This window comes from Centroberyx affinis, unplaced genomic scaffold (genome assembly GCF_046629955.1).
Source record: "Centroberyx affinis isolate AG114_WGS23_722 - 3 ecotype Tasmania unplaced genomic scaffold, CSIRO-AGI_Caff_v1 ptg001546l_1, whole genome shotgun sequence".
Lineage (NCBI taxonomy): Eukaryota > Metazoa > Chordata > Actinopteri > Beryciformes > Berycidae > Centroberyx > Centroberyx affinis.
In genome coordinates, this window is record NW_027280001.1 from 352,770 (window position 1) to 378,479 (window position 25,710).

Sequence of the window (25,710 nt, forward strand, 5' to 3'; positions counted from 1 at the left end):
AAAAGGGTTTCAAGCACATCATTTTGAAAGCTTTAGAGACCTCTGCGCCTGGATCCAGCTGCTCATGCTTCATTTAAAACCACATTTTCAACCACAAGGTTGGATGCAGATTCATGGTCACTTATGTTTGTCCAAAAGCATCTTACCAGAAAGGAACATGTAAGACCCTGGACCCTGCCTGAAGCCATTACTCAGATGCAAATGGATTCTACTACTTAGCCTTTTTCGATCAATTGATTGTTTTTGACTAAAGCACAGTAAGTTCTCAGAGAGGTTATCAGTGGGTCAGCGCAGAGCGGGTGGAGAGAGGTGACCACAGTGCTATGGGAATGTAGAAAAGGATTACATTAGACATGTACTACAGGCTACTTTTAATAGGGCAGCATATACTGTACTGAAGGTTACACTTATACACTATTCCTTCATTTTGAATGGGTAGGGTTTAAAAACAGTACATTTTGAAGATACACTGTGTTAACTTTGGGTTAGGGTCAGAAACAGAGGTGTTATTTTTTAGCGCCGAAGAAAAGGATTGTCCGTAGTTCTGCCAACTCCCATGCCAGATAACGGAAAGCTGATTTTTGTTAATCCACTCTTTTATTAGGCATCTCACTGGGGAGCAGGATTTGCATCACAGCTGTGTGTAAGCATACTACACAATGGTGTGTGAATGCATATGTGCTACATCAGATAAATTAAAAATTCTGAAATTGTGTCTGACAGCCGCGAACATCTCATGGTATGTAATTGCTACAGAAGGTTGTAATAACCAAACTGTCTGAGTGACTGAACATGTTATTTCTCCTTGGTCTTTACATGACTTACTGGAATTGCATGTAGCCTGGCATGTCATGGTGGTGAATCCAGGGCTGTAGTGACTGGGTGGGGAATAGAAATGGAAAGAAAGGGAAGGCACAGCAGCTGCCAGCTGGCTAACTCCAGGGCAGACTGCTGTGGAAACACCTAAATATTAACCTACAGCTCTTGCTATAATGGTCCTGCTGCAAAGGAGGCTCATCGTACCTCACTGCACATCATGAAAACCTATAGGTTAAATCATTCCCCTTTCCCAGTGAAGGCATTTGACAAAGCCAGGCAAAATAAATAAAAAAGAACCATATGTAGATAGGGAAGATGGCAAGATTTTATAACTATAACATATAGTATGACTGGCCCTTGGTAAATCAGTTTGAACATGAAATGAGTAGAAAATAAAGGGAGGAAACACGAAAAACGAGAAGTTAAAAAAAGACAGCTTCTTAGACATCTTGCAGCACCCTATAATTATGTCCCTCATGGTAATCTTAAATTGCCATAGGGACAGAATAATTGCAATCAATTTAGGCAGCCATGATGGCCTGCTGGGGAAAGACATGTTTACGCAAAAGTTTAACTATTGAATTCTGAAAGAGCAACCCATTGGCTCATTTATTTTTCCACTCAGATCACATAATTGATGGTGTCAAAAAAATGATTCACTCATGAGAGAGCTGTTAGTGTTTTCACTGAATATGATTTATATAACCTAAGCAGTCTGCGTATATGGAGAGATGAAAGCATGACCAACAGACATACACTGATTCATTTAACTGAAGAAGAGTGCTTCAGTTAAAGGAAAGGGTTTAATTAACCTCTTCACCTTTATTGCAGCGGTGCAGCCCTCCGTGTGTGATGGAGAATTGTCCTCTGATGTGAGGTGAAGGCAGAGAACACACCGTGCTGCAGGAAATGAACAGCTCCAATCTCAAGATCAGTGATCTGCTCCTTCCCACGCATTGTCTCTTCATGTTTTCATGGCAGATGTGTCTCCAGGCTTTGCTGGAAGACTGGAGAGACCACGGGCGGCACAGTCACTGTGTGTGTGTGTGGCAGCAGACACTAGAGGACCCCACTGCAACTTTGCCATCAGCGCTTGAAAGCCTCCCACTCACACACACATGTACACACACACACACACATCCAGATGCATGCACATACAAACACACACACATAATACTCCATCGTCCATCTTGTGTCTGAAGGGCTAGGGTTGACAATAGGCGTCACAGATGACTCACCAGCAGATAAGTGATCAGCCAGGTCTCTCTGAGTCACCTCAGCATTTTGTTCTCCATTTATCACACTGATCACTCTCACAGGTGGAGGCAGCAGGCAGGACCCACCTGCCAGTCTCTGTTTACCCCTCGCTAGGCAAATAAAGTCTTCAATTCATGTCACGGCAATGTTGGCTTTGCAATAAAACACTGACATCTCCACACTCTCTTTTCCCCCTGGACTCAGGCCAGCTCTGTGTGAATGCAGATTCTGGCCATTCATCCAATCACCGTAATTATGATGGATCATTAATGGCATCAACTGATTGCTGTTCACGTAAACTCTAATAGCGATTTAATGACTTGCATAACAAATAGCCTCTGATTCGAAGCCTCATTCAAGGGCACATTAGTAATATGGATGAAGGCGGAATAAGAAAGCCCTTGACAGAGGCCAGGCCATTTGGAGCAGGAGAACGGTAAAGTGCAGTCCCATCTCTTTCCCCTCTGGAAGGTAATTACAAAAAAGGGATTCGTCTGGGGAGGCCGAACGCTTGTGCAGCTCAGCCGTTGTTGGAGAATGTGGCTCTGGCCTAACCTGATAACAGTGGTGCAGCACATTTCCACTTTAGCACATACACATACACACAAACATACACACAGAATATTCCACTGTATTACTCTTATTCTGGCCATTGTTTTCATTGCCACTCTATTTGTCCCCCTCTCTTTTCATTCCCTCCTCCCTGCCTGAATATTTTTCCCTCTCCATGTCTAGGGGCTAAGGCTTTGTCATAACAATGTTTACACTGAGCCACAGCAACAAGGTGAAACAGCACAGGGACTCAGCAGCAGAAACTTTCTCTGTCAGCCCGCAGGTGTGTACACAGACATCACAGTCTGATAGTTACTCCGTTATTGCTCATGTATGAATCACAATTAGGTTTTGGATTATTTTGTTTTTGGATGTTTTGAACTTGATCTGTTGACTGGGCAGAGCATAAAATTTACACTGCCCGGGGTTAGAGGTTTGACTCCAACTAGGAATTATATATGGTTTATATGTTGTGCTCTGTTGTGTCTATCATGTTTTGCATTGGAAGTTCAACCTCATACCACAATTAAAGCTGTGGCTTCATTTCAGTTGCTCAAAACAGCCACTGGATCATCTAAGATTGAATACAAGTGTCCACCAAACAACAAGTCTTTTTCCTATACATCATTACATTAATTGAAATATTTTATGAGTACATGAAAATAATATTCTGAATTTGTTGTAAGATCCCTGCCATTTTTATGTCTTAAAATAATAAAGATTAGCAAAAGATGAGGCAATAAAAGCCATTTTCACATCCTCCCTCCCTCTGCTGCTCTTGTGCCTCTGAGAGCTGTATTCTGGATAATTCTTCTACATTTTATCTGTCTGCACCACTGTTCCCTCTAATCCCTCTCTCCCTGTCGCCATGAGGCGGTGCCTCCACTTTGCTGTGAAAACCTGACACTGTTCATTCCCCCACCGCTATATTGGCAGCGCCACCCTGTAAAAATTCACCTCTCCGGTTATCAGGTAAATCGGTGCCTTCTTGCTTGATGCAAAAGCGAGCCGACACACAGGCTGCGTTGTCGCATTGAGGCCATCGTCTGTTCATCCACACTCACACACACACACACACACACACAGCAGCACCAAAGCTGATTGAAGGAGCTACAATTGGAAATAAGTACTGTAGCTATCTCTGTAAAGGCAGATGATTAATGATGTGATTCAGGATTTTATTGAACAACAGGGGAAAATTGGTGCACTCCTGTTCAGGCTTTTCTCTAAACAGGTATGGCTTAAAATTACCATGTGATCCTCATTTGCTCACCCTGGACAAGCAAAAATAGATTTTGTTCCCTTCTGTTTAGATGTGTTGTGGAACACTGGTAGCACAACTATGATTTATGCAAACTACCAAATATCTCTGGCCACGTTTTGGGAATTTTAGACCACCAACAATGACACCTTGTCTTGTTACAGTTTTGCAGCTTTACCTAACAATAGTGATGATGACATTTTCTCGATGACAAAAATATTAGACCAGTGGTTGTGACATTTAGGCTAATCCTACAGCATTCAGTCTAGCTTTTCATGCTTTGTGCATCCTTTAGTGCATAGCATGCCACTATCATGTGCATGTGCATGTTCATATATGTTGAGAGAGGAGGGCATGGCCACGCATGCATTGCCCTGTGGGCCGCTGGTTAACTGAAAATGAGGTTAGCTCTAAGAGACGGCTCCCTATCGAGTCGAAGCTAAGCCTGGGTAGTGACGGAGATGTCACAGCAAATATGTCACAGACACAGGCAAACAGCAGGAGCCATGCTGAGTTGTGTTTCTCCATCCACTCATATTCATTCTGAGAGGCTGAGCCAAACCTTTATCCTTCTGTCTCATCTGCTGTTTCTCACTAGAACAAGAGACCTTCACGATCAGAGTCAGGCAAAAAATAAAGTGAGTAAAATGAGAGCAAAAAATGCTGCTCACTTTGTTGAGTTGTGGTAGCTTGATATTTTTTGATCATTCTGTAAATGCACAATATATAGAAAAATGCTGGCAAAATCTAGTCATTTTAAAGATGAAAGCAGGCACTGTGGCAATGATTCAGAGCCTAGCAACAATGATGTAGTAACACAGTTTCCTTTCATCATGACTATAGAGTCTCAAAGGGATGTCTCAGGACACAATGGACAACAAATTCTTGCTCCCAAATCATATTGCAAAGAAACTGTAATGAGGAACCATCAGAAAACAGCCCATGGCCACCTATCAGTTCCATGAAACTATTGCTACATGAACAAATTATTGAAAGAACCAGAGGGACTGAAATATATTGGATAACAATTAAAGAAGCAATCTGATTTTGCCAAATTACATGCCTCAGTTTGATGTTTGGGAAGGAGTGAAAAAGGGTGGCATTTTAATGGATGTGATGTTCAAGTAAAATCACATCCTTTTCGCTTTTCAGGTTAGTGCGAGTGGGAGCCACAATAACAGATGGGTGGAGGCTGGACATCAGCAGGGACATCCTGACAGTAGAACAATGTGTGCTGCCTTGTGTGTCTAGCTCCTCGCCCCTGCAGAATGGCAATTAGTATTGAGAATAGAGCAGGGCAGCCTCACTTAACCTCCTTATTGGCCACTGTGACCTATTTGCATGCTTTCTCATTAAGAAATCAACACAAAATCGCACAATGTCTGTAGTTTTTGGCATTTTAGCTTTTTTTGACAGCAGAGAAAGAAAGGAGCAAAGGTCCCAGGTTGGGTTTGTAACAAGGACATCACAGGTACAGGTTATGCACCGCAGGCTAACTGAGGAAGTAGGATAGACTACTTATTCATATGGACTACAGCATGTGCTGAGCTGCAATTTGAGAGCTGAGAGCAAAACAGCAGCAAAAAAATGTTATATATCCTGACTGTCTCCCATACAAATGGAAGAAAGCATATAGTTAGCTGGAAATGAAAGCAGGAGATGAAAACAGCTTCCCAATGAATTCAGGCCCCTTAGTGCTATAGTGCTGTTGTTTGAATGAATGTAACTATGATCTGTACAGTGGTGGTCTAATACAGGCAGGCACTTACTGAGATTATTTCCTGGCTCTGGCATGCACACTGTGAAGAACACTGCGTGACGCTTGTATGCAAATGCAGCTCTGACACCTCCAACTATACATGGTGCCAAGGTATCTGCGATTGGGGTGGAAAGGTGACAAAAAGGCAGAAAATAGACTAGGACTGTGTAGGTATGTGTACTTATGGATTTACGACCACACATATGCACAGAAAATTGGCTGTTTTCATGTTTTGCATTGGAAGTTCAAGCTTATACCATAATTAAAGCTGTAGCTTTTTTTTTTTTTTTTTTAGCTATCTCACTCATAACGGTGCATGGATATACCAGTGTGAGTCAATTGCTCAGAACAGCTCTCTTTAAGTCACTGGAGCATCTACAAATGACAATGTAACCCTGTGCCAGCAGTGACATACAGTAGAGCCCTGCACATACACACCAGCCAGAGGATAAAGAGAGAAAAGAAAGACAACTTCAGCAGTTCTGCTTGGAGAGTTAACACATGTGACCGTTACGGCTGGAGCAATTACTAATTCATTTTTCAATGTCCTCTTCATCCTTATTTCTATTTCATCCTCTCCCCATGTCTCTGCCCCTCTCTCTTTCTCTGTAGTTAGTCTATTTCACAATTTGACATGCTGCAAAGCCAGGCTAAGGCAGCGGGCACTATGCTGATGCCTGTGAGCCTGGCCTCTCACTGGTTGAGGAAAAGCTAAGCTGACAAGTGGGTTCAGCTGCGTCACAGTGTCCTTTGAGACTGTAAGAAGGAAGAAAATGAAAGCAATTAAGGCATGTTCTTCCAGAGGTGGCCTCCTTTACACTTCACCTCTTGGCTCCTCCTGGCACCCAGCTGCTGGCTTTTGCCTCAGGCCGCATCTTCAAACAATGTCGTCCTCACATTCCAAATGCATGACTTCATGGAGGAGCAAAGGAAATGGCTCACGCACCCTGAGGTCATCCAAGTCTCTACTGTATAGATGTCGATTTAACTGGTGTGAGGAAAATATTATACACACATATGAATGATTGTCACTACCATCATGGTCATGTATAGATGTATACTCAGCTACTACTTACAGCTTAGAATCATATAATCCCTTAAATACAGATGTGCCAGAGGAAAGCTGTCAAAATCTGTGCATCCCTAAGAAAACCACACGCTCATTTCCAACATTTCCATCTCCCTCCCGTCTTTCTTCCCCCACAGTGGCTTTTCTCTCCCTCACTGCCCATCCCCCCCTTCAACAGAGGAGTGCCCTGGTAAATAATTGAGGCATATTGCTCCTCTGCTTCATCTCCATACTGTAGCTGCCCTGCTTATGACGCTTTCTACTAGCTGAGCCTCAATATTTGGTCATTTATTGGTACAATCCGATTAAAGTGTGTCATCATCAACCGCTGACGCTGCATGCTGCTCATATCTTAGCCCACAAGGCTCCTCAATGACTGTATGTGAGACGTAGGATCAAATAGCATAAGGAGAGATGCAAGCATTGGTCCTAACCTCAAGAGAGCTGCCATCTGACAGATCAATTTACCTCTATGATTTAATGTTTTCACTTCCCCTCTTCATGGTTTCAAATTCAGCTCCTTATTTCATTTTGAGGGGGGCTTTTCCAGCCACAAATATGCTGGGTTAGATGATATGAATGGTGCAAATGATGTATCATCTAACTGGGACTTGGAGGCTTTAGTACTGTTAAGTTGCCCCTTTACCCACACCTCTCCAAAGCAGGCTGCCCCTATTCTGCTGGTGTGAACCAAGGAGGTCACTAAGAAAGCAATCAATCCCGTTTTGTATTTTGACAATTCTTAGAAGAAATGTGACTTTGTTTAAACACATTCTGTGTCATTACACTTTAAAATGTTTGCATTCAGCAATGAAAATATGACGCTGGAGACTGAGAACATTTTGGACGGACGCTGCAATGGCAGAAAAACTGTGAAGCGTTTGGAGTATGTGGCTCTATGGTGAGGTGTTTGCTGACACCTGCTGTCTCAAAGCATGAACTTACCCTACTATGAGTCACTGATTTTGACATAAACAGAAAACATTTATTGTGTTTGGTATTTTAATTCAAAACTGGTATATATGCGCTCTCAACACAGTATTATCACTCTGTGTCTCCTTCATCGGATAAAATACAGAAAACATTACAATTTTGCATTGTAACTATGTAAACAATCAAAATAAAAGAATCAAGTAGAATATGCTGTGGATTTGTTTATCCTCAGTAGCCTCTTTTATATAAATGATAAATTATTAATCTTCATTTAATTTCATAAGGAATCGGGTATATAATTTAAATAAAATCTAAGTGAAGCTAAGAAGCAGAAAATTAAAACAGTTAGAGAGCTGCATCAAACAAGGTGTAGACAAATGAATTTATCCAGTGTTCACAACCTGCTGCCTATTTTTTACCAATCAAAAAGTCCAAACTTGTTATAAGAAAGTAGGATAATCAAAATGAGTGTTATTTCAATGAGATATAAGGCAAAAGACATCTAGCTGAAAATTAAAGGCTTGAATGGTGATTTAGATCAAACATTCTCCGTACATAGTTCAGTGTCTCAAACTCAACCCATTGGCAAATCACTGAGAATTATTAAAGGGACAATCCACACTCAAGCAAAATTCATGTAATTCCTGTGATCTTGTGCAGTTAAATTCCAGTTTTTTATCCTTTTTTTCATCCAGGGAAAGTCATCTGAGAAGGCATGTTCTATTTCACCCATGCTGACACTCACATTTTCCCAGCTAGTCCAGGTATTCAAACTGGTGGCCTTCTGGTGACAAGCCCACTTCTTTAGGATCTAGGCTTCCACCATGTAAACAGAGACAGCTCTCTCCCTAAACTACTGCAGAAACAAGAGAGCTGTGACACTTATCTGTGATGACATCCAGAAGCACTTTCTGGAGCCTCCTCATCAATAAATTGGAGACCGACTTTATGGACTTGAGCAATGTTTGAGCTTTTACACCCAAATTATTGCACTGCCCACAGTTTGGAACCAGAACATGCACTTATATCCCTGGAAAATGTCCCTGGGTACTATGACAGTTTCTACAAAGTCAGTCTAACTCATCATAAATGAAGTGGTCTCTCTATGGCGTCACAAATTATAGCATTAACAGTCGTACTTTTAGCTTAGAGAGAGCAACAACAAAAGTGAATTCTGTTTTAGGGTGGATTTTCCCTTTATCGTGCAATAAACATAGTAGGCTAAGGCTTTTACAAGCAAGTAAGATAACAGGGCCTGCATGAATAAATCTTCCAACAATAGCAGTATTAATCTAGTATCACTGGTGAGGTCAAATCTACTCATGAATATAGAGGGTAAGTTGGTCTCATCAGCAATTCTATTCTAGGATGATTTACACATATAGGCCCTGGGTAACGTCACAATAAATATGGCTACTGTATTATGTAGTGCTAGGTCTTCCAAAAAGAGAAAAACAGACTTTATCCAACATTATGTCAACTGATCAGAAAGGAACATCCTATAAAAACATAAACCCTCCATAACAAAACATAAAAAATCAAATTACATGTTGAACTGTATAGTTCAAACAATACAGTTAGTATTAAAATGGTGGTGATGATGGTAAGAGCAACAAATGCTTATTTAGCTTTGGCTTTTTTGGTGCAAACTCAGATGAAATGTTAATTTTAACAGCAACTAAGGCTCAGAATATGGAGACAATAGGCTTCCCTCCTGTTTGATGTGGAAACGTACTGTATGCCTCAAGTTAATTATAGAGTACATTCGTATTTGTACTAATCATCTGACTAGCACTCATTAGTCAAAATAATATTTTACTGAGATGTGCAAATTAGCATGCAGCAATGGCAACCCTTTATAAATAAAACTCTTGGAAATCCAAAAGAATCCCAGTGATGTAACTTACAATAATAAGTGAAGCTTTCTGCAGTATACTGTAGCTCTATATCTCCTCTAATGCAGGTCAGCTTTAACAAGTAATGTTTCTGAGTTAAGAGAATTACTCCTACTCTTATACAGCCGTCATCTTATTTGTCTAACGCAGTTGTCTCCTGCATCTCTTCTTCCATGTGGCCAGGGCTTGAGGGTTTAAGATCCATACCTTGCACCGTTGGGGTACTACTGTCACCCAGGTTTTCTTTGGTGACATCAGGGCCAACAATGTCAACCGTGCCCTCACTGCTGGGAATAGTATCGGTGATCAGGTCTATTAGATGCCCCTTCTCCGCTTCCTGGACACCTGATTCTTCCTCCTCCTCTGGTGGTGAAGGCACTCTTTGGCCAACAGATGAGTTATCTGGAAGAAATATGTGCAGTTAAAGGAAGATTCCACTCTAGGAAACCACAATATGTGATGTTCAATGCATTCCAGGAGTTATTTTCTGATGAAAAGTTGTAATTTACTTTTTTGGTATACAAACTTTCCCTCAATCTGCCTCATCTACTTGTACTTCAGTTAATGATTTCCAACATTTCCCAAAATGCCTTTCAACAACCCCCAGAGAACAGGCCTGAACTTCTTATATGCAGTATGTGTAAGTGGAGAGATTAATAGTGATATTGATAGTGATGACATAGTAATAGCAAGAGAGCGAGTTTTTCTAGGTGAGAAAAAGCAACAGTCGCGCCCCTTACTCAAAATGCAATATGTCTTGTGGCTGCATTGCATTCTGGTCTATTGAAGCTACTGTTGGTGGAGAAATTGGTATCTCTTCCTCTTCCATGATGATTTTTTCCAGTATGATTGTTGAACGTCGGTGCAAAATGGTGAGTCTAGAAAGAAGCTCTTGCTTTTTTATTCTGAGGGACTGACACCAAAACCTGACATTAACCATTGATGTTTTAGGTTGTTGAATATTTTTCTGCTATTAAACTCAATAGTAGCTGCGCTGCAAATATTCCGACATGACCAGTTATCAATTCGAAAAATATGTCGAACAACAAAATGGGCCCATACATGCAAGGTACATCACCAATAACTGTTATTTAACAGTGTTCAAGTGTTTTAGGGTAGATTTTTCCTTTAAAGTGGGGTTGCATTAAAAACATGGAATTGTTCACATCATCTGTAGAATTAAATCAATTCTACTTACCCAAGCTAAACTGATCACAAGAGTCATCTCCATAGTTAACAAACATGGAGCTGTTGCCCATGTCATTGGTAGAGACCATATCTGACAGGTCTGGGGTCATTGCCTCAGATATGTTGGAGATATCTGACATTCACAAAGAACAAATGTCCATAAGTTATTTGTCTTCTGAAACATATTTAAACTAAATCAGACACTTAAAAATATTCTTGCACCTCAAAATTAGTTCTGGTTACCTTGGTCTGTAACAGTCTGTGTGGATGAGGTTAGACACATGTCCTGCACAGCTTGTTCCATTTGATTCAGACCCAGTTCACTTGCACCACAAGGGCTTGATGCATCTACTGAAGGAACCTAAGGAGAGAGAACTTGTGTTTCAGACTAATCACACCCACAATCATAACAGAAATATCTGACAAAAAATATTAAAAAGGTGTACATCTCTGGTTGAACAAATAGTCATCTTAATGTGAAGAATGATCTGACAACCTGTACCTCAGGAAGCTCTTGATTAGTGTCAACTTGAGTCACAGTGGATTGAAGATTGCTTTCACTCTGGGTGTTTGGCTGAAGTGGACGAGTTGGGATCCTGTGCAAGTAGCCATAGCCAATACCGCAGCCTAAGCTAAAATAAAACACAAACAGGACAAGCTGATCCCATACGTATGTTTGTTGTGTCTGTACACATATATAGGGCTTGCACTGAGAATTTAATATGTTTAGGTTTCAGCAATATAAAACAGGTCTTTTTCAATTAATAGACAAATCAATCTGTATTAACAATATATGGTCTGTTGGAGAATAGGGCTGGGCAATATATCGATATTATATCGATATCGTGATATGAGACTAGATATCGGCTTAGATTTTGGATATCGTAATATCGTGATATGGCATAAGTGTTGTCTTTTCCTGGTTTTAAAGGCTGCATTACAGTAAAGTGATGTAATTTTCTGAACTTACCAGACTGTTATAGCTGTTCTATTATCTGCCTTTACCCACTTAGTCATTATATCCACATTACTGATGATTATTTATCAAAAATCTCATTGTGTAAATATTTTGTGAAAGCACCAATAGTCATCCCTACAATATTGTCGCAATATCGATATCGAGGTATTTGGTCAAAAATATTGTGATATTTGATTTTGTCCATATCGCCCAGCCCTATTGGAGAATCCCTACCTTCCCTCCCCTCCCCATGCTCCATTTGGAGTCACCACCACCTCTCTGCATTGGTCACTCTGTGTGTTGTACACCAGGAGCTTCAGAGGTTTCCCCTCATTGGCTTCAATCAAAGAAAAGAAATCCTCTGACTGCATGGGTTACACAGAAAGAAAGAATAAAAAAAAATACAGTATGTTGCACTTACGTATGCTTATATTTGATCCATTTATAATGGAAGAAAAAAAACAAATGGAAACTTACATCTTGCATCACCTGGTCAGCTCCCACAATGAAGTCATGGTGTGCCTGCAGGCCGGCCAATGCTGCAGGAGAATGTGCTTCTACATCCTAACAGGGAAAGGAGGGTTATTGAAACATTTTATACTGAAAACCACTGCCTAAACCGAATTATCATATAACAGCCCTATACACTGCAGCCACATGACATATAGTAAGTGGTAGCTTGACTTAGCCTTGACACATTCTGTTCTTTCTTGTATGGGAATGTATGTATGAGAATAACACACCAAACTCCTTACAAAAATGGCAGTGTATGTTGCAATGCATATTGGCACACATACATACCTAGTAGTATATGACTCAACTCGGTAGGATCTACTAGTCAATTCGGCACAAAAGTGATCCACCAAACAGCTCCAACTTTTGGAACTGGTTCACCTTGTATTCCTTCATTTCATTGAATTTTCCATCTTACAACACAATAAAATAAACTGTGCTCACTACAACCTCCCAGAATCAACAATAAAATCCTTATTTGAAGGCTAGATCAACAAGATGTTACCAGGTGAGATTGTCTTTCAAGGCTTCCAACCTTATGAAATAGGAATAACAGGTGAACCAGTTAAAAAGTTGAGTATTTACCAATACACAGGATTTGATGTTGCAATCCTTTGTGCCATAAACCAAGGTGAGCATAAATCTGCAGGATGGTTACTAGGGAATTACCAGTGGATCTTAATGATTTGGAAAAGGTCTTGAGTCATATTATATGAGATATGTATGTTTGCTGATAAGCAAGGCAACATTCAACTGAGTATTTTGTATGGAGTTTGGTGCAAGGTTCTCTCCCATACAAGCGGGAATGACACATATCGGGGTGAGGCTTGACTTACCAAGACATGCCAGATGTTCTCATTGGCTCCTTCGAAGCTGCAGAAGCGGACACTAGCACCCAGCAGGCCCTGACCACCCCACATGTTACTGGGTGTGACCTCCAATTCCCTCACCCGCTGGGTTTTGGTGTTGTACACCTCGAGTTTGACTGGTTTCTCCACATTGGCTTTTAGAAGGTCTTTCAGCAGGTCACTCTCTTTATTCTGGAGAAAGAGAGAAATATGAACTATCCCAATTGCGACAGCTCTAGTGTGGATAACCAGTTTTCATTTAAAAGAATATTACATTTTACATTAAAAACACTACAACAGCCTTCCTGTATATACACTGTTGCTTCTAACCCCTAAACTAAGGGGAGCCTTAAGATTCTCCATTAGTGTCACACAAAAAACCTCTTGAGGGGCCTGAAGATGATGGTACTACAGGAGACTGACTAAAAATAGTATGGCATCCTCCACACATCTCCCTGTCCTACCTGCAAAAGGATAGAGATCTAGAGACAGCTCTTTAGAACTTCCTTTGTGATTATATTTTCAAATGTTTTCAGCACAAGTGTGTAACGCCGGTATGAAGCCCAGAGGCTTCATACCTTCTGCAGGTGAAGTAATTGCATAAAAATAGAATTGCATAAAAATAGAGTGGAAAATGATGCATGATGCATACATTATTCAAAGCCTTATTCCTTTTACATACAAGTCTTTCCAATGCTTTGGAAAGCCAAGGTTTGTTATTTGGGAATATCTTTACTTTCTGAAGTGGGGATATGTCAAAGTCATTCTTGACTAACCCCATGAGAGTTTACTCACAAGTCTGGTATTTCCTATTGAGAGAATGAAGTCAAAGAAGGGTTCCAAACAAGCCTTCTGAGCAGGTGAGTTTTCTTGAACCTGAAATGTGGAAAACACACACACAAACACCTCTGAGTTTTGCTGATCTGACAGACAGGCTACAGTGCCACAGTCGCCGCCGTGTGTCAACTCAAAGCATTGCAGTGGGCAAAGTTTGGGTATCCTCATCGCCTCTGTGCATTGCATAACTAACGTTATAGAGGATGTCACTCACATGGTAATAAGTTAACGCGTTACGTAAAGTACGAGTAACTTACTAGCTCAGTAGGTGCTAAACGTGCTAAACGTGTGTAGGCATTCATGGACTGTAGCTAAGCTAGTTAGTTTGGATACGTGCCAAATGCCACCTCATCATAGGACACCAGTGATTATGAAGTTGACCACAGTTAAGAGTTGCATTTACAAGGATAACCTGAGTAACCAGTTATTGTGTTTCTTCACAACTTTATGTTAGCGACAACAATGTCTTTTCTTTCTGTTCAGGACTACCATAGCTAGGTAGTGAGCTACAGTGGGTAACTTAGCTTCCTACAGTTAGCAGCAGTAAGCAACCGTGGGTTCCATGCAACCTTGCCCTTCCCAACGTACCCCATGGACATGGTATCCACTATTGGCTCCCCCGTCTGACAAAAACGAACTCTGCGGTAACCCCATTGCCTTCGACTGTTACTATTGACTAACACTGACTAAATGTCACTGAGGTAGAATAAAAGTCATTACTAAGCAGCTGATTTTAGCTAGCTAGTGCTAACAGCTGAGGTAGGTTGACAGGCGCTAGTGCTAAATCCAGTCAAAGCTAATAAATAAAGATGGCAGAAACATCGATTCTCTCTCTCTCTCTCTCTCTCTCTCTCTCACACACACACACACACACACACACACCACACACCGGCTTTTAGCAAACCTACACAGTTCAAGAATAAAAGAAACGACATGAGAATATCAATCAAACTCATTTCGATTAGCCGTCCTTGATGGGCGTCTCAGCGGTTGCTTAGCAACTAGCAACGCTTGTTTTAGGGTTAACGTTAAATCAATCTGGCGGTTCACTCACCGACGCTGTCGTTGGATGTTCTCATAAATGTTAATGTTTAAAAACACTACAACAGCCAAATTGATGTGATACTTGGTAAAAGGAACATGTCTGAGGCAGATCCAACATGTCTGGTAAGATTTTCATATTTACTTTCCTCACTAGCGTTAGGTAACAAAAGAGGTATCAATTATCTAGCCTGCTAAGAAACATGTTCCAAAGGATACTGAGAGAATAATGGACCCATAAAGTTAGTTTATATAATTTTACATATTTTAAAATAATTGTTGTTAATGTTTTTAACACAATTGGGTCAAATTATTATTCATATGCCGTGGATTTTAGAGGCAAAGTAGCATAATTCAAATTAATCATTTTACATAAGGCTACGGAATATGTGTAGGCTAATCCAAGGGATAGTGAGTATTGGACAGTCCACTCACTTTAGTATTTTTATTTGGAAAATAGAGAGGCCAACAGAGTGTGGGAGACTCAGGAGAGATGGCTCTGAGGGAGATCAGTCCTGAGGGCACAATAGTTTTGCCTTGATTATCAGCAAACATGCAAGATCCACTCTTCAATTCAGCATGATTCCAATACACCAAGCACTTGAAGTTTTATAAAATAGATGTCATGCTTCTTGGTGGATCAGATGTATTCTGAATTTACCAGTACCCGCTAATGATTCAGAGAAGACCTCAGGTTATGTTCTACAAAGTGTGTTTGTTTGCCGATAAGCAAGGCAATATTAAATTGCCAGACTTTTAAATGAGGTCTCTGGACAGTTTATCAAGCCTCATTGTATAGGCTAGCTGTAATCAATATGGTTGCATGCCAATATCACCAATTATTACGAGTTGTGCTAATCCTTTTTTTTTTGTAGTGTTGCCTTACCTTCTTTATAAAGGAGAGATTCTTCAGGAAAGCCATACATACAGCTGAGGAATACTTGAAACTGTATAAGAATGATCCCCTCCTGCTATTTTTCAAAGCACATGCAAAAGTGATGGAAGGTAAGCTATGTAAGAGAATACATGGCTAGTGGCCTGGAATTTAAATTCTAACTTTAAATTTAACTTAACCGTTTTTTTGAGGGGGGTGTGATGACCATTGTTTTTTCCCATGACAGGCAGAACCCAGGAGGCCATAAGGGAGCTAGAACGACTCAAAGATAGCAGTAGCATGGAAATATGTTCTGCCCAGGCTATCATCTTTGCACACCTCCAATGTGAAACAGTTGGCAAGTGAAAATTCATTGTGGTGTCTGATTTAAAATGTTTTACCTCTTTAAATAAAAGGCATTGGGACCTCTTTTCATATCAAACATTCATGTTTACAGGTTTAAACCACAGATACACCTTGTTGCTCTGGGAAGAATATGAAGTAGACACTAGTAGGACAAGGAGTTTTGGCACAAAACTAAATTAGAACTGTATGCTTGTACGATTAATAGAGCCTTTGGTGTTCTTTGTTTTCTGTAGATCGAGAGTCTGTGAAAGAGCTAGAGTCCCATGTGAAGACTATTCGTACAGAAGCAGGGGAAAGCGCATTGTACTATGGAGGCCTGTTCTATTGGCTTATCGGCCGCGCAGACAAGGCCAAAAACTACATCGACAAAGTACTGAAGATGTCCAAGATGTCTTCAAAAAAGGTGTCAAGCTGATACTTATCAATAAACTCACAAAACGACAGTAGATAGTATAGTTTCAAACCAAAACAATGTATTACTAGGAGTTCATTGCTCAAAAATTCAAAATGCAGATGAATATTATGCAAATGTATTGCGATAGATAATGTCAAATTATCTAACCCTAGAGCAAAACTCTTTTGATTGGCATACAGATGCTAGTTCAGCCACATCACAAATCTCCTCCATGACAGTTGTAACACAATGCTACAAGCTAAACCAAAATGTTGACCAAAACCATTTGTCCAAAAATGTTATGGTTGTGTAATAACCACATTCCTGTAAGCAGGGTCTCATTCTGAAGGGCTGGTTGGACATGAGTTCAAAGGATGAATTCCAAAGAAACAATGCTATCAATTACCTGGATAGTGGAGTTCAAGGCTCCATGGATGTGTTTGGTTTGATGGCAAAGGTATACAACAGTCCATCGCTCTCATTCACAAACAGTGGTGGTGATGAGGTCAACTGTTGAATGGTGTGATTGTATCCATTTTTCAGGTGAAGTACTTTATGGATAAACAGAACTTCTCTGGATCCCTTGAAATTGTCAATCAAATCATTATCTCACACCCAACCTTCCTCCCTGGTCTGCTGATGAAAATGAAGCTTTTTCTGGCTCTCCAAGACTGGGAGCAAGCTGTGGAAAGTGCTCACAAGTATGCTGCAATTGTAAATGGATGAGCAGAAAGCAAAATTTAAATTGTGTCAATTTGTTTGGAGGCATATGGTTGACATGCTTCTCTGTTACATAGAATTTTACAACATGATGGGCGAAACCTGAATGCAATCCAAGTTCTAGCCCTCTGTGCTATAGTGAGAGAAGGCGATCAGGTGAAAGTAAGAATAACACAACTCTCTACCAACATGCTAAGTATTACAGCGGAGAAACCATAGCTTCTCCATAACATAATTGGTTAAATAATAGTAAAACTATTTTGAATCACAGTTAAGAGGAAAGCCATACAATATATTGAGTAAAGCGGGATGTAACTGTGTCTTTAGGCAAAGGAGCATCTGACGTCACTCCTAAGTGCAGCAGAGACCTCAGAGCCTGCATCACCAAGTCTTCAAATTCAGATCACACAGCCCATCAGCAGATTGGCAAGTATTTTACACATAAAAATGTATATTTTTGTTTAAGTTAACTTTTATTAATGCAGAAAAAACACAAGGAAAAGGTGATATATACAAACGTGCTAGTTTTTTTTTAAACCTTTTTCATACCACTTGGATCCTGAATTCCAAGTTAATTACATTGTAAGCTTGACCTTACATAGACTCTTTTGACAACCCAGGCCAAACAAAAGTTGTTGTTGTTCTTACCAGGAGAGTCTCTTGGTTCCTGTTTCCATGGATCCCAAACAGTACATCACTATTTCAGGGTATTTGTTTATCAGGAAACCTATTCCCAATGACAATAAGCGATACACAGTGACACAAATTCACACACACTAGCTTGTGAGTGTACTGAATGTTGGACTTCTCAAGACAATGACTACTTTTACATGGGCAGCAATAATCCAATATTAACCAGATTAAGACAATAGTCTGAATAAGAAATTAGCATTTAAACAGCTTAATCGTAATATTGTTTTATTTAGAATAAGGCCAATAGTCCGATTATTGCTGTCCATGTAAACATAGTTGGTGTCAAGGTAAAGAAATTAGACCAGAAAAATTGTGTCTGGCAGTTTTGCATGGTGAAATAAAACAGAGTCCCCTCTCTCTTACTGCCTACCTGTCTTTCTCTGTAGTGTGGAGACAACCCAGAGATCCTGGAATTGTTAACTCAATTTGCAGAGAGGTTGTTTGCTAAGAAGCCTGCCAATGCTGAAATAGCCAATGAGATTGGCTACCTGATGGCCCTTCAGCAGAAATCTAAAAAGGCACATCATTGGTACACTACTGCGCTCAATGCTGGCACTAGCTTTGTGACAGCAATGGCAGGTAATTTGCCCCAGTATTAATACCATATAGGCAGAGCAGTGCTTATGTCGTGGTCAGGAGAGGACACAGTAGCTGTTGTTGGTCTACTACTGTAAACTACCATTGATTCAATTTGAATAAAAAATTTTAACACATAGTTTGCTCCTGCCATATATAGCAACTGCATGTTGATAGTGGTTTTGTTTCCACAGGTCTTATCAGGAGCCTGTTGATTGATGGCCAGCTGCAAGAGGCAGAAAGCCACCTTGAGTTCCACAAAGAGACTCAGAAATCCACTGGACAGTCAGCGGTATTCAACCATAATAACAGTATAGAGACCTCTACTTATGATTGCAGTGTGCCAAGTCAATGTCAGAATCCCATTTATGTGTGAATTATATTACAGTCACAAGGTCTTTGTGTTTTGTGCACTGCACAACAATTACGGTGATAATAAGAAAATTGTCCAGTTTTTTAATAACAATGAATAAGTGGTAATTTCCCGTGCATTTGACAAAATAGCATCCTCTTCTGTCCCGGCCTGTGCAGGAGCTGACCCTTGTCCAGGCCATGCTTGCCCATAAGAAAGGGGCAGGACTGGAAGTTGTGTCTCCTTTACTGAAGGAAGCCACAGAGATCCACTTTCTGGGCCTGCAAGGTTGCCCCCTGGGCCCTGAGTACTTCCGCCTGCTCCACCCAAACTTCATCTTCCAGGTGGTCAGCCTGCACCTCTCCTATGTTCAGGTAAGTCATGCTGTATTCAACTTGTGTTCTTTTTATTGTTTTTGGCTAGCTTTATTTGTGTGTTTATTCAGATACAGTACATAAAGACTGCATGTTCCCTATGACAGGACATATCCATTACTGTGGGCCAGCCTCTGCCCTTTGCACTAAGTCACTCCATGATGATCTTAGAACCTGTGCTCAAAACAGCCCCAGGCCTCCAAGCTAGTGCCTTCCACATGGCTCATGCAAAGTTCCTAGCAGGTAATAGACCAAATGAGGATAAAGGAACTCTACTTAAATTAGACACAAATAATCTCTACCACTTTTACATGGTTTTTCTGAGAAAAGTTGTGCATATGTACAATGTATATGTATGACTCTTTTCCTTTGAAAGGTGACTGTGCATCTGCTCAGAAGTACATAGGTTCCTGCCTGGGGTATGACCCTGCTATAGCAGAGGTTCATCTGCTGCAGGCCAAGATCTATCTTCATGAGAAGGAATATACCAAGTGCTTCCAAGCCCTGGAGACTGCAGTTAGCCATGACTTCAAGGTGAAGAACAGTTCTTGCTTGCTGAGGAATACTTGAAACTGTATACCGATGACCCATATACCATGCTTTGGAAATGGCATTTCTTGAGTCCCATCTCCTCTTTTCTTTGCCAGGTGCGAGAGCTCCCCCGTTACCACCTGATCAAGTCCCATGCTTTGCGGGCTGCCAAAGACTTGAAGGCGGCTATCCAGTGTCTGAAGATGGGCATGAGCCTGCCAGGTGTGAGAAGAAACGCAAAGAACAAAGACACCAACATTAGCAACCACGAACGTGTCTCTGTCTTCCTGCATCTGGCTGAGGCCCTCAGACTCAATGGGGAACAAGTAAGAAACCAGACCACTGAAGGATAAAATTGATCTATGTCCAGCATTTATCAGTATTCTGAGGTGGATGGTAATAGAATTTGATTATTTTCATTAAAAAAATATCAATGAATAATGTCATTGAATTTAGATATCCTTGATTTTCCTCCGATGTATTTACTTGCCCTATGAACATCACCCACTCACAGCATGAGGCCACCATGGTGATGCAAGAGGCCATCGAGAACTTCAGAGGGACTGCCGTGGAGACTCGTGTGACGTTTGCCAACGTGGATCTGGCCCTAGCTAAATGCAACAAGGACACAGCGCTCAGCATCCTGATGGCCATCACACCCGACCAGCCGCACTACATCGAAGCTAGGCAGAAGATGGCTGACATCTACCTGCTCCAGGGGAGAGATAAGAAGCTCTACATTGCATGCTACAGGTGAGGGTTCCTCTGTGTTAATTCTACTATGTATGGTTCATGTATAATATAATGTATAATGTCTATACTGTACTGATGATCAGGACATACACAACTTTCATTATTGTTTTTATACTGTATTTTATTGAATTTACTGAGTCGAGTCAGAATGTCAGTGTTTTATTTTAGTTAGTATTTATGCTTAATTCTTCTCATGACAGGGAAATCAGAACAGTTCTGCCTGGGTTGCAGTCCAGTATTCTACTGGGGGATGCCTACATGAAAATACAAGAGGTATCCATGCAAAGGTGTCTTACAGATGTCTGGCCTCCTGTTTGGAGTTTTTTTTTAATTACATTTTCCTTTCATTACTGGACATGTTTTATATAGCCTGAGAGAGCCATTGAGGTCTATCGGGACTGCAAAACAAGAGATGCAACATTGGCCAGGAAGATGGGCCAGGCGTATGTGAAGACTCATCAGTACAGCCAGGTGTGTACCAACACAGGCTTCCATAATGATAAGGAAACAGGAAACTTTTAGAAAACAAGCCATTTCTCCAGTTGACTTGATGATGTTTTACTGCTTCACTTCACTATATACAGGCTCTTGCTCACTATGAGAATGGGCTGTTGGGTGGGCAGCAGTCTCTGTTTGAGGATTTTGCTGAGCTCCTTGTCAAACTGAGACAGTACACCAAAGCCCAGGAGGTCCTGACAAGATCCCTGCAGTGTGAAGATGGTAATTTTTTATCAACATGAGCAAGGAAAATGCTTGACAACATGTGACCACTGTTAATTTGTCCAGTACATTTTTCGATCAGTTTTTAAACTCTCCTCTGGCAAAGTATGATATTCAGGTATTGAAAATCTAATGTATGTATGTATTTAATGTTCTGTACCAGGGGCCAGTGTGTCTGCTCTAATTAGTAACGTAAAGTGTCTGCTGTTGCTGGTGAAAACTTATTGTGCTGAAGAGGGTCCAGTCCAGGACAATCTGGAAAAGGTCTGATAATCCACACATCAACATATAAGCAGAGCAACATCTTTTTATAGCAGGCCTGCTCAATACATTGTGTTTAAATGTTTGGTTGGTATATCACTATTAGTTTGTACAGTACTGCTGTTTTTTTTTTTTTTTTTGTGCCTCCTCCCAGGCCTACAAAATCCAGGAGAAGATCCTTAAGCGTGTAAATCTGCAGCAGCCGGAGATTTTGCCCCAGCAGACAGAGATGATGGCCTCCATCTGCTGTCGCCTGGCCCGCTTCTATCGCCACAAGAGGAACATTCAGAAGGCAAAGACTTTCTACGTGGAAACACTGGCTTACAACAGAGGTTGTGACAAGGTTAGTCGGGATCAACAGAAAAAAATGATAAATCAAATGAAGGCTGAGCATTATACCATACTCAGTGGCGATACACCCTTGTTTTGTGTGAGATACAATAGGGGTTCCCAGATTTTTTCATGGCAGAACAGTTATTTTGCTTGGAAACCCACAAAACTTTCAAAGGAGGGAGTAAAATGTTAATACCCTTAAGTTTCAGTCTGTACGGAGCCCCTAAGGGGACATGGGCAAAAAAAAAAACTAAAAAAAAAACTATCCCGTGGACACGAGAAAGTTTCCCGTGCGCACAAGAAAGTATTGCGTGCACACGGGATAGTTTCTGGTGCACACCAGATAGTTTTCCGTGCGCACCAGAAACTTAAAGATTTTTTTTTCTGAAAGAGTTTCTCGTGAGCACGGGAAACTATCTGGTGCGCACCAGAAACTCTTTCAGAAAAAAAAGAAAAAACTTAAAGATTTATTTTTTTTGCCCATGTCCCCTTAGGGGCTCCGTAAGTCTGTGACTACTGTGGAGCCTGGTTTAGAAAACATCAGCTAAATCTGGTTAACATCCTGTATTCTTCCCAGATCACTTTGGAGTTTGCCCAGTTTTACCTGGAGAATGGCAAGCTGGCTGAAGCTGAAGATCAGTGTAACTTAGTGCTGCAAAAGGATGAGAAGCATGGAGATGCTAGAATGGTACAAGTTTGTTTTCTATAAATAGCATCTCTTTAACTAACAATGACCGAATGTATATTGAATTAGTTTCTCAGCAATGTGAATATGTGTGTCTAGTGTAGGTGTTGAATGAACCAAAATATAATGATTATTTATGCCAATACTTCACTGGTGGTCTTTATATGATACTGTGTATGAATTTTGTGTAGGTGATGGGAGATATTAAATTCAGGCAGGAAATGTTGGATGAGTCCCTTAAAATATACAACAATCTGATGATTGACTATCCAGGTACTGCCTCTGAAAAATGCTCTTATCACATTACAAACCGATCTGCCATTGATTTAGCACATTGACAGCACATTTTGAAGAAAACTTTACCACATTTCTGTCTCTGAACTAACATACCGTATACATAATCACTGTAAGTTGGAACTCCCTAAACATACCGCCTCTAATTGTCCAGATAACTATGTGTACATGGTGGGATGCATCCAGAAGCACCGACGGTTGGGGAAACTCCCTAATGTCCCACAGATCTTTAAGATGATTGAGAAGTTTAACCACAGAGCCACCTCTGATCCTGGCTACCACTACTGCAAGGGCCTCTATTATTGGTGAGAACTGCCTCAGGTCCTTCAATATTCTATCAAATAGGAAGTATTCACACTAGTACATATTTGTATTAGAGATTTGCCCCAATTGTTGAATGGACCAGTGTACTTTCCTAAGACGGCATTTATGTACTATGACTCCAAAGGTACATTTAGGTTATATTGCTTTTTATGATACTATATTGATCAGTGAAGGGAAATTATCTATATATTAATCTAAAAAGTTAAACAGGATTGTGATCCTCCACCAGAACCAATCTGGATTTAGTGCTCTGATTTAAGGGTCTGAAGGGGGATACTCATCCTGGATCTAACACCAATCAAATGACTGTACTGAAAGTGAGTGTCTTTGTCTTTATCTTTGTCCAGGCATGTCTGCAATGTTAACGAGGCCCTGTTCCATTTAAAGAAGGCATACAGAGACACAGTGTGGGGTGAGCGGGCCTTGGAGCTTATGATCCGCATCTGTCTGAACCCAGACAATGAGACCATCGGAGGAAAGTTGTATAAGGACCCACAGAAGAAACTGAGGTTTGATACTTCTGGGTCACCATACACACAAGTTTATAAAATGTGCATCTATATATATAAACACACACATACTGTATATGATCATTGTCGTCCTTCATTATTCTTCATCACAACATTCTCTTCTTCTTATTCCAATATGGCCAGCTTGCAGCAGGCTCAAGGTGGTGAGTGCTGGGACCAGACGGGGGTGGCCACCGCTCAGAAGCTGATCAGCGAGCTCAGGTTGTTTTCTGTCCAGGAAGAGAAACAGAAGAGTAGAAACGACAAGATCCATCTGTTGACCAACCTCTGCCTAATGGCCACAAGAGACCCCAAACAAGTGGAGAAGGCTCTGCAGTTTTTCACTGACATGGCAGCCTCCAGGGTACATCAGACTTAAACTTAGACGGCCACACATTCACTTTGAATATTCAACATTATTGTGTTAAGAATGTTGCTGCTGCTTGTTCCTGAGGAGTTAGGATGTTGGTGTGGTTTCCCCGTGAGTGATCTGCACAGTTTACTATATAGAATGATAAGCATTTTTTAAGCATTTTTTAGCACATTCACTCACATTCAGTTCACTCTTGCTTGGATCTTACTTGGATTGGGACTTACTCATGCTTTTAATATTTCAGTATGGTAGAAGTGACTCTATTTTGGCCTTGATCTGTTGTTTATCTGAGTTATTTGTTGGTTTTAAGGTCATTTATTTATGTGAGGTCTTTACTACATGTTGTTTTATGTGTTGTTATGAGTATTTTAAACCCTGGCCGCTAACCAAATTTCCCTCGGGATAAGAAAGTTGAAGTTGCTATCTGTGTCTCAGGCAAACAACACGGCCTACCTGCTGGCCATGGCCCAGGCCTGCATGCTGTTGAAGCAGACTCCAAAGGCCAGGAATCAGCTGAAGAGGCTTTCCAAGGTGGAGTGGAGCGAGGAGCAGGCTGATGACCTGGAGATGGCCTGGCTGCTGCTCGCTGACATCTACATCAAGACAGGTTACAAATACGAGCTAGCCATCAATCAGCTCAAACGCTGCCTCAAACACAACAAGGTACACTGAGAGCAGCTGGGCTGATGGGAGTCTATGGTGTTTTTTTTTGGTCAAACCATATAGGTATTCTCAGTATACTCTAATAGTCATAGTTTGCATGTAGTAATTTTTGTATCAAGTCTGGTTCTTATTTCATGGGTGAACAGAGCAATTGGATGATGATTTCATGTATTTTCTTTGTATTTTAGTCGTGTAGTCATGCATATGAGTATCAGGGCTACATCTATGAGAAGGAGCAGTCCTATATTGATGCCCTAGAGCAGTACAAGCAGGCTTGGGAATACACCAACAAATTTAACCCAGCCATTGGTGAGTATCTGTAGGCAGGATCTCAGCTATTGGGTATATGCCAACTGTCTATATGTATATAGCTTGTAGAGGATTTCCTTAAAGTATATCAGGAAGTTGTCCTTGGTGTCATCCTTTTATATACAATATTTTCTCTCAAAGGCTTCCGACTGGCTTTCAACTACCTGAAAATCAAGAGATACACAAAGGCAGTTGATGTCTGTCGCAAGGTTTGTACTGATTATACAGCTACCACTGAACATGATACATATGCTAATGTAGAACGGATGTGGTTAGAAGGTTTTGAAAGAAGTAGCACTGATGTTAGGGGTACCACTGTTTTTTTTTTCCTAGGTCCTGGAAGAGCACCCTGACTTCCCCCTCATCCGGACAGAGGTTTTACGGCGCGCTGTGGCAGCCCTTAAACCATAGGTATAAGCTGGAGTCACTATCATCAACCACTAAAGTCGACTGTTGTCCTGTATCCAACATTATCTATATTCCTGCAAATGTTGCCTACTAGAAGTTACTGTGCCTTCCAGATATTTCTATACACAATTTGGCCTTTTATATTGTTATCTACTGTATATATTTTGTTACAGTGGGGTTTTATATACCACTATGTGCACATTTTTATCTTGCACTGAAAAAATAATCTGTTTGGTGTTCATGATATGGAGCTGAATAAAGTCACATT

The 25,710-nt window shown here is 40.8% G+C and overlaps 2 protein-coding genes across 2 annotated transcripts in view; one reads left to right on the forward strand and one right to left on the reverse strand.

The window, feature by feature from the left end:
* Positions 1-14,649, reverse strand: part of LOC139650811 (Golgi reassembly-stacking protein 2-like) — a 33,392-nt gene extending 18,743 nt beyond the window's left edge. Inside the window, exons 1-9 of the mRNA XM_071527581.1 lie at positions 14,478-14,649; positions 13,848-13,928; positions 13,041-13,244; positions 12,169-12,255; positions 11,926-12,056; positions 11,236-11,365; positions 10,977-11,094; positions 10,744-10,866; positions 9,753-9,947 (exon numbers count right to left, since the gene is read on the reverse strand). Of these exons, the coding sequence (XP_071383682.1) occupies positions 9,753-9,947; positions 10,744-10,866; positions 10,977-11,094; positions 11,236-11,365; positions 11,926-12,056; positions 12,169-12,255; positions 13,041-13,244; positions 13,848-13,928; positions 14,478-14,543 (1,135 nt within the window). The 5' untranslated portion in view covers positions 14,544-14,649. The remainder of the gene's footprint in view (positions 1-9,752; positions 9,948-10,743; positions 10,867-10,976; positions 11,095-11,235; positions 11,366-11,925; positions 12,057-12,168; positions 12,256-13,040; positions 13,245-13,847; positions 13,929-14,477) is intronic.
* Positions 14,650-15,029: 380 nt separating this feature from the next.
* On the forward strand, positions 15,030-25,445 carry LOC139650812 (tetratricopeptide repeat protein 21B-like). Its single transcript, XM_071527582.1, has 28 exons — positions 15,030-15,056; positions 15,806-15,935; positions 16,052-16,162; positions 16,404-16,573; positions 16,896-17,021; positions 17,108-17,265; positions 17,362-17,446; positions 18,364-18,556; positions 18,748-18,845; positions 19,085-19,279; positions 19,387-19,522; positions 19,656-19,813; positions 19,927-20,136; positions 20,325-20,563; positions 20,764-20,836; positions 20,933-21,034; positions 21,148-21,283; positions 21,447-21,547; positions 21,699-21,887; positions 22,455-22,565; positions 22,754-22,835; positions 23,011-23,161; positions 23,528-23,689; positions 23,834-24,053; positions 24,498-24,725; positions 24,914-25,034; positions 25,176-25,243; positions 25,368-25,445. Exons 1-28 carry the CDS (start codon positions 15,030-15,032, stop codon positions 25,443-25,445), a joined length of 3,858 nt encoding a protein of 1,285 aa, XP_071383683.1.
* Positions 25,446-25,710: the final 265 nt, after the last annotated feature.

Excerpts from the sequence above, each read along its gene's own strand:
- LOC139650812 (XM_071527582.1), top strand. The coding sequence starts at position 15,030 with ATGTCTGAGGCAGATCCAACATGTCTG. Across the intron at positions 19,523-19,655 it reads TCATGCAAAGTTCCTAGCAG|GTGACTGTGCATCTGCTCAG; the intron begins GTAATAGACCAA and ends TTCCTTTGAAAG. Across the intron at positions 20,564-20,763 it reads CTCTACATTGCATGCTACAG|GGAAATCAGAACAGTTCTGC; the intron begins GTGAGGGTTCCT and ends TTCTCATGACAG.